Source organism: Folsomia candida, unplaced genomic scaffold (genome assembly GCF_002217175.1).
Source record: "Folsomia candida strain VU population unplaced genomic scaffold, ASM221717v1 Fcan01_Sc010, whole genome shotgun sequence".
Classification (NCBI taxonomy): Eukaryota; Metazoa; Arthropoda; class Collembola; order Entomobryomorpha; family Isotomidae; genus Folsomia; species Folsomia candida.
This window is the reverse complement of record NW_019091202.1, coordinates 5259884-5269218: the sequence shown is the minus strand read 5'-3', so window position 1 is coordinate 5269218 and position 9335 is coordinate 5259884. Positions and strand designations below refer to the sequence as shown.

The window sequence follows — 9335 nt, the reverse complement described above, 5'->3', positions numbered from 1 at the left end:
TACTGAATTCGCACAGAATTCGATACGAAAGCGGTGGCATATCGGGATAACATGGTAAGATGAGCCATTGCGATTGGTGCCGGATTAAATTCTCTGAAAATCGACTACTACACCCTGTGTGCACTGTCCATATGTGTACATATGTATGTATGTACATACATACGTTTTGTTCAATTAATTCTTCGAACCGCATTCATATATGTAATTGGGCCCGTCGGAATCATCCAGTGCAATAAACCAATCACTCTTAGATAATGCCAATCAGAGCGAACGGTTGCATACGTAGGCATGTAAATAACGTATATGTTTATGCACATATATATTTAAGTCAGATTATACAACTACGCTTGTATAAATCATTAGTTAATTAATCCTAACCAAATTATTGATAAACACTCATCACTGATGCAACAAACCTGTATGTAAATCTTATGTTATTAGAAACATGGTGTAGTTAAGCAAATATTGATTTCTCGGTAATAAAATTGCTACCGATTGAGATAAAATTCTGTATCCCCGTCCATGAAAATTTAGGAACGATACGGTAATGATTTAATATCGGGCTATTACCACACGGTACTGCTTATGAGGTACTGCATTTCTAAGAGTGTGGTTAACAAATGACTTGAATATTGAATACATGCGTTTATTTAGTGATTCTGCTGGGAAAACACAATTTACGATTTATGCAACTTATCTATAATTGTGGATTATGCACATAGTTTAGCTGGACATAAAAGCGTGATTGATAACTTCGAATTTAGAAAAAATTACATAATCCGAATACTACGTAAAGGTTGGTTTAATTAATCATGACGTAATCGTTATCTATTTAATTCAACGTCTCAATTTCACTGAATTTGGTCCAATGGAAGGATTAATCTTGATTTCAGTTTAATTCTCAAATCCGCAGTTTGACATTAATTTATTCGACGGATTTGTATTTAAAGTGCATTCCGCACTCTGACCAGTGCTTATACGCCACAAGCTCTGACAACTTAACTACTTATAATAATAATAATAATAATAATAATTTATTCGGGAAATTTATTCGAAATAAACTTAACTACTTTACTACGCATTTATTTAAAATATGCATTTCCACCCAGTAAAAATTTTCCTGGTCGCCTTTTTCACCATAATTTCGATAAACGCCCAAAAAGAGACGGGTAAGCTCGTGCTGTCGAACAGGGCCGAGTTTTTGACCTATTTTGCCACCGATGTTCACTGGGATGTCGTCGACGCCGGGCCAGGCGGCGGAATGCCGGTCCAACCTGGCGCCGAGTATTTTTACCTGACCAGATTTGGCGGTCAAGAGGGCGACGAGGGGGGCGAAGTGGAAGAATTTTCATTCATTTTCCACATCAATGAACAGATCTGCGACTTGGTGTCGTTGAGGATGTCGATTCGGTATTGTAACTTCGATACAAAAACGATCATTTGGCCGACCCCGATTTACGGGAGGAGAAATAGCGATGATTTTCACATGTTGAAGTCACACAACTTTTTCGAATGGGATGAAGAAGAGTTTTTACTGGACCATACGGCTGGGATTGTAAGTCATAATTTTTTCGATTCACAAGGAAGATCATGAACATGCGTAAAGAATTCTTTCATTGAGTAGCGCTGTTCCAGCTGTTTTATGTCATCGTTTTGTCCGTCCGTCTGTCCGTCTCAACGCAATCAAACGTTTTTTTCACTATTTTGTTTCAAATTTTTGACCCTCGGTCGACCTTGAAAATGAGCCAGTGTCAGAACCAAGGTTAACCTCATATGAGGTCAAGGGTCAAATTGGACGGTAATTTTTCTAAGTGGTGTATTTTGAATGGAATCTTCACTAGTATGAAAACAATTTTTTTTACCTTTGGCCTCCCAAATCACAAAATTGTACTCTTGTGTAATTTTACATACTGCTGAATGATGTTACTTTTTATGGTAATTTTGACACATTTAATTTCGACAGATTCGCATCAATGGATCGCTTTATATAGATAGTTCATTGTATATTGATGAGATCGTGCTGTGGCATGATGGTCATTATGACTGCATAACGACGACAACTACTGAACCAACTACACCGACAGAAACAACAACAGATGAAGATACGCCAGTAACTGAGCCAACGATCCCAGCAACTTCCATGGAACCTACAACTACCAAACCAACTATAACAACTGAGGAAACGCCAATAGTTGAGGATACCATTGCAACTGGAGAAATTTCGACGACTGAAGCAACTATCACTACACGACCAACTACAACTACTGAACCAAATACACCTACTGAACCAACTACGACTACTGAAGCAACTATCACTACAGGACCAACTACGACGACTGAGCCAACTACAACTACTGAACCTACCACAACCCCTGAACCAACCACAACTACTGAATCAACTTCAACTACTGAGTCAACTACAAGTACTGAACTAACCGCAACAACTGAACCACCTACAACTACTGAACCTACCGCAACCCCTGAACCAACCATAACTAATGAACCAACTACAACAACAGGACCAACTACAACAACAGGCCCAACTACAACAACAGGACCAACTACAACTACTGAACCAACTACACCTACTGAACCAACTACGACTACTGAAGCAACTATCACTACAGGACCAACTACAACTACTGAACCTACCACAACCCCTGAACCAACCACAACTACTGAACCAACTTCAACTACTGAGTCAACTACAAGTACTGAACTAACCGCAACAACTGAACCACCTACAACTACTGAACCTACCGCAACCCCTGAACCAACCATAACTAATGAACCAACTACAACAACAGGACCAACTACAACAACAGGCCCAACTACAACAACAGGACCAACTACAACTACTGAACCAACTACACCTACTGAACCAACTACGACTACTGAAGCAACTATCACTACAGGACCAACTACAACTACTGAACCTACCACAACCCCTAAACCAACCACAACCACCCGTACAACCACAACTACAATAACAACAACTCGTCCAACCACAACTTTACCAACTACAACCACTCGTCCAGCTACAACAACTACAACTACCCGTCCAACAACAACTACACCAACAACAACTACAACTACCCGTCCAACAACAACTACACCAACAACAACTACCCGTCCAACAACAACTACACCGACTACAACCACTCCTCCAACTACAACAACTACAACTACCCGTGCAACAACAACTACAACTACCCGTCCAACCACCACCACCCGTCCCACTACAACCACCCGTCCAACCACCACCACCCGTCCAACCACCACCACCCGTCCAACTACAACTACCCGTCCAACCACCACCACCCGTCCAACTACAACTACCCGTCCAACCAGCACTCTTCTAACGACAACTACCCGTCCAACCACAACTACCACTACCCGTCCAACTACAACAACACCAGCCTACAGTAAAACTCTTTCATCCATACAAATCTATTTAAAACCTAACATAATTAATTTCTCTCTCACAGACAACAACTGCAATCATTACTCCTACTCAATGACGACCTGTCTTGAAAAGGCCTGCTCATTCTGCACACTCCCAACCTACACCCGCTTCCGCTGCGACACCTACCAAAACCTAGAACTCTACGGATGTTCCGGTGGCGTCTGTGGGTCACCCGCTATCAAAGTCTCCATTGACCCCAATCGACCGCCATCCCCCACCCAAACCATGACCCTTTGTCCCAACGAGAACAAAACATTCGAGGTCACCTTCAAACTAGAATCCCATCCCCTCGACGTCTACGTCCTTCTCGATCTGTCCGGTTCCATGGGTGACGACAGGGAAAACCTGATTCGTCTTAGCAACCACCTCGCCTCAGAGATTGCAAAGATATCGACAGATTTCCACCTCGGGTATGGGGCGCACGTGGACAAACCACGTTACCCATTTGGTACTGCGGGATATGAGTAAGTCAAACTCTGCGACTTATAAATAAGTTATAAAAACCGCCTTAACTGAACATTTTTGTGCATTTTGTCGTTCACAGTTACAGTTTCAGGAACCATTTACCTCTCACTCGGGATTCAAGTCGATTCAGCTCAGCCGTTACAGCAAGTACTTTAAAACATGGCGATGACTTCCCAGAAAGTCAATTAGATGGGATGTATCAAATAGCGGCTTGCACAAGTCAGATTGGTTGGAGGGACAACTCCCGCCACCTACTGCTTCTCTTGACGGATGCCAGTTACCACAAGGCGGGAGATGCAAGGGTTAGTCAGGCTGCTATTTTGATGCATTAGCACAGATGTATTATTCCACGAGATACCGAACCATTGAAAAATATCTCAGCATGGAGTGAATTGTGTATAATTAGGGTATTACTCACATTAGAGGTGAGCCGGGTCAAACATTTGAAAAACCGACTTCTGAGCTCGATCCGCCAGTCACGGGTGGGTCGAGTTTCAACCGGCCCGTGACCCGATTCACCTCTAACGCGTGTGGACTTTGCGTCACTCCACCCCAGGTTTCCAGTTAGTATGAGCAGGAGCAGAATTTAGTTTCACACAATAATTTCGAAAATTGGGGAGATTTGCGAGGATCATCTATGTTAACTATTTATATATCTATGTTATTACCCGTGTCTCATCCTACCTCTTGAAACTATGATTATTTTCACAGCCCGCTCTTCAACCTTTCAACCGTGCCTGCTCCCTCGCAGCCAACGGGCTTTACACCGGCGAAAACACATACGACTACCCGTCAGAACAGGATGTCATCGACATTTTCAAAGCCAAGAAAATTACTCCCATCTTCGCAATTACGCGAGACGAAACTCCTCACTATGAAACTCTTAAGCGGAATATTCCAAACTCTGCGATGGGCATATTAAACACAGATTCTTCCAATGTGGTCAACCTTCTCGTGGATCAATACAATAAAATCGAGCAGACCACGAAGCTCGAGCGGGTCGGCGGGGACGACGGAACTTTGAACATTCGCTACTTTTCTTCCTGCAATGGCGGCACGTTACAGGAAACTAATGTCTGCAACGAGCTACGACCCGATGGTACAGTCACGTTTACGATATCCATCAATTTGAAGGACTGTCGTACCAGTGGGACCAACAATTTGGTTCGGATTGAACCGGAAGGATTGCCAACAGCTTTTCAAGTAGCGTTCAACACGATTTGTGCGGAGAACTGGGGATAAAAATGAATAAAGTTAAACCAAATTATATCGAAAACAAAATATTACAAAAATTCGTTCAAAATAAAATCATAAAACTTCGCATGTTTTTCTGCATCTCAATTTTGTAAAATTTTGATTACCATTTCTGAAAGATGATTGATGTTAAAGTTGTTCATCGTACTGACACCAAATTTCACATATCTCGTAAAATTTAGCACATCAACGGCGAAAGCTACAAAATTTTTTCCAAGAAAACCATAACATTTTAGTTAACAAGCCGATGCTCCGTTTTGTGGAAGGGGAAATTTTTTGACACATTCCTTTGAACTCTAAATGGTTCTGCACTCTAAATAAATTTTATTAAAATTTACTCAATTTTGAGTAAAATTGCCACCAAAGCAACTATTGAGTAAAATTTACCTTGAGAAAGGTAAAATTTACCCAAGGGTGAAAGATCTTTGCTCAACCTTGGGTAAATTTTACCTTTGTCAGGGTAAATTTTACTCAATTTTGGTGGCAATTTTACCCAACTTTATTTACAGTGTGCCAAAAATTTGCATATCGTCTGTGACTAAATTCGCATTTTAATACAACCACGCACAAATTGGAAGAGGAATGAATATAACGACAAAACAAAAATAAATGAGACCCATGCATGCAAATTCGTAAGTGACCTGCCAATGCTCAGGCTTGTATCCGAAGAGGAAAATTGTAAATTTGGGAAGTAAATTTTTCACTCTATAATTTTGATTAAAATAATGAATTTGATAAACATTTCCTTAGATTTTTGCTGCTTAATTTTTTTTAAATAAATCAATTGAAAAAACTGGAAAAGGTTTATTTTTAAGTGTTTATAAAATATGTTTTTGTTTTAAGCATACAAGTTTCAAGGGTAGCAATATTTTTAAGAGTGTACAAAATTTTTACGTAGTACTGTTGACCACTTTGTGCATGAATTCCTCATGGATTTGCAATTGTTCTTTGCTGGCATACGCAGAAGAGCAAATCGAACAAGCAAACGGTTTGTTGATATGCATCACTTGAACGTGGGATTTGAGTCTGTATTTATCAGGAAAGTGCCAATGACATCCTAAACGGACAAAATGAATATATTAGTTCTGATTTCTAAAGTACCAACTTCACAAATTTCTCACCTGGCCATTCACACGTAAACTTGGGGCTTGGAATGTGCTTTTCCAAGTGAAGAACATACTTCCTGCTTTTGTCAAATCCTTTTTGGCACGTTGGACAGGTGAACTTTGACTCCTTGTGAATCGGTGGACGTCCACGTCCAATATTTTTCTGAGATCTTTCTCGCTTGAAAAACGAAAAACAAATACAATTTTACAAATTTTGTAATATGAACAATAATTTCCTGCTTTAACGTGCTGGTCATGCCAATTTTCAACATTTAGCAGTCTTAAGGATACCGCGGTACAATTTATGAGTAGACACTTGGTTTGTAAAATATTTCTCAGTTCAGTTCTGTATTTTAAAATATCGGATACAAAATAAGGAAGTAAACTGGAATAAATTTTCGAACAGATACCGATTTCAATAATCCCTCACTTAATTCCGTAGTAAGTAATTTCACTTTAATCTCACTTTTTGGTTAAATTTGGAAGCTTGGATTATGGAGTCTAAAAGTTCTAAAAGTTGAGATTAAAGAATTAATTTCTAATCCGTTCTAATCTTAATCCATAATCTGGGTCGGTTACCTGAACCCTGTTTGCAAATTGGGCAAATGGAGTAAAACTTATTTGTCCCGGGGTCGATTTTGTAGAGCACGTGGTGGTAGCAGGTGTGGCGCAGTATGGATCCACTCCTTCCAGAGGATCGGGACCAATTTTGTCATCCTCCTCGTCATGCAGATCCTCGTCACAGGTGCTCGTCATGATTTCCAGATTGTCAGGGAGGTCATGCATCAAAGTTGTGGGTTTGGAATCTGAGATTTATTTAAGGAACTATTATATTCGAATCCGTCGTGTTAAATAAGTTAACCTAATTTGTAAATTAAATTTTCTAATTGAATTACATTTCTGTATCAACGGCTTAAAATTTGAATTGATTTTATAATTTTAAACCCCAAAATTCAGCAGGAATTTTTTGGAACAAGGGTTGGTAAAAGTCTTGGTAATGCAATTTTTAATGTCAAAATCTTGATAAATGACGTTTGTTGACTACACAAAATCTCGTGATACGAAGGAGTCATGAATACCCTCAATATCTATGTATTAAGCTAATTTTTGAAAACCTTATACCTGGCCATAAATTAAGAGTGGGAATCGCCGTCCGAATTAACAGTCTCCGCACGTCTCCGTACAATTCGGACGGTTGGAAATGTCTCGAGCAGATTGTGTCCCTCAATTCGACGGGTTCCCAATTTGGATCATTTCTCAGCTCCCGAATAATACTAATCCATTTTTCCCGAATGTTTGCATACAATCTAATTCTGGAAAATCTGAATTGAATAAATATTTTAAATTATTACAATTATATTATTACAATAGATGACTATAAAGATAACGTAGTTTATGGTTAAGTAGATACCAATACGTACAAATGGTAGGTTGTGCCTTTTCCACGTTGACTCGAATCACAGCTGGGGACGCAGCAGGCTTTCACACTATGCAAATTTAGAAATCGATGTTATGCATACACGCTTTCATTGCCATTGCTTAGCAATGATTGTTTTACTACATCGTAAATTTTTAATGCAAACCAGTTAAAACTTGATGACTAATTGGAGGTTGAAAATTACGTGCGAATTTGACCCCCAAACTGCTAATTTTCCGGGATTTTTGACAAATTTTTAGCGAAATTCGCCAATTTGCCGCCAATGCCAATGCCAATTTTCGCCAATTTGTAGTTGAAAAACTAATCTCTATAATTCCTAAAGATTCTTTCACAGATTTCCCGACCTGTGTAGGAAATTGTTTTTACCTGGATCACGGAGAATTTTGAAAAATTAGTTTGTCCCTACAAATTGGCGACTTCCGGAAAAATTCATCAAATATGTCAAAATTCAAGAAGAATTTGTATTTTACGGCCAAATTCGGGAAAATTCGCGAAGAATTTACGACCTCCAATTTTTCATCTGGATTTATGTGTAGATTATTGGAAAGTCTGGCTATCAGGTTATCCACGTTCGACGAATAATATTTAATAAATCTTGATTTTATTAAATACTGTTCCAACCTTGTCATGTTTCTAATTTTGGTCGACACGGTCCATGTAGAAGTTCAGATCAGTATCCAAGGAAAAACTGCGGAATTTATTTAAAAATCTTGTTAGAAAGAATAAAATTTAAGCTTGACACATTAAATTTATTGACAATTTTTCATTGAGGGAGTCTAATCTTCTAAAAATTTGGAATTCAAATATTTAGAAAATTTGGTAATGAATTTGTAGTTTTAATTATACGTAATTCCAACTAAGGAAAGTCTAATTTAAATCATTCATAAATTAATAAATACTCGTTATTTACGATTCGTAGGACAAAGATTAATTTAATTTTTATTAACATGAAATACTTTGTACTTAATGACTTGAGTGGACTCTAAATACTTACGGAAGATAAGTTATTGTTCCCAATATTTATGATAGTTCTTTTGCCATTCTTGCTAAATTTGCATTTTCTTATAATACGTTCCTAATTGTTCCATAATTTGTAATTATTCTTATGTAAATCCTATTGAAATAATATTTAATCTTGACCAAACAAATCTGAACTATATTAAATTCCCTTAAACACTGATAATTCGTGTTTTATGTAACCAAAATTTTTATTTTAAACTTGTAATTGTTTGCATTACAATCGGAATACGCAAAATATTAAGGATGAAGAAGGGTTTTCAGCTTTACATGCTTTTCTTTTCACTTTTGTCTTTTGAGAAGATGTTGAGTAAAATCGTGAATTTATTTCGCTCGCCACTTTGTCTCACATGAGGCATTCAAGTTTCATGTACATACATATTTATGTAATTTTAAGTTTTCTAACAATTCGTATCCATTGTATCCTAAAATAGTTTACGCAGATAAAATAAAGGGTCCGGTTTCGTAAAAATTGTTAGCGTATTTAGTAACGTCATATGCGATGAGAAAATCATACCTGCATACAAAATCTCGTTACTGTCGTAAATTATTTTACGATACGAAGAATACTAAGGATACGAAGAAATAA

General features: G+C 38.2%; 2 protein-coding genes across 2 annotated transcripts; one reads left to right on the top strand and one right to left on the bottom strand.

The window, feature by feature from the left end:
- The first annotated feature begins 919 nt into the window (after positions 1–919).
- LOC110854533 (mucin-2) lies at positions 920–5272 on the top strand. Its single transcript, XM_022102972.2, has 5 exons — positions 920–1555; positions 1964–3425; positions 3489–3930; positions 4011–4233; positions 4643–5272. Exons 1-5 carry the CDS (start codon positions 1094–1096, stop codon positions 5171–5173), a joined length of 3120 nt encoding a protein of 1039 aa, XP_021958664.2. The 5' UTR covers positions 920–1093; the 3' UTR covers positions 5174–5272.
- A 678-nt stretch (positions 5273–5950) lies between these two features.
- LOC110854654 (Krueppel-like factor 17) lies at positions 5951–9056 on the bottom strand. The gene is made up of 7 exons (XM_022103119.2): positions 8724–9056; positions 8351–8417; positions 7713–7778; positions 7414–7613; positions 6871–7097; positions 6307–6469; positions 5951–6242 (listed from the first exon to the last, which is right to left on the bottom strand). The coding sequence occupies exons 2-7, from the start codon at positions 8356–8358 to the stop codon at positions 6076–6078; spliced, it is 831 nt and encodes a 276-aa protein (XP_021958811.1). The 5' UTR covers positions 8359–8417; positions 8724–9056; the 3' UTR covers positions 5951–6075.
- Positions 9057–9335: the final 279 nt, after the last annotated feature.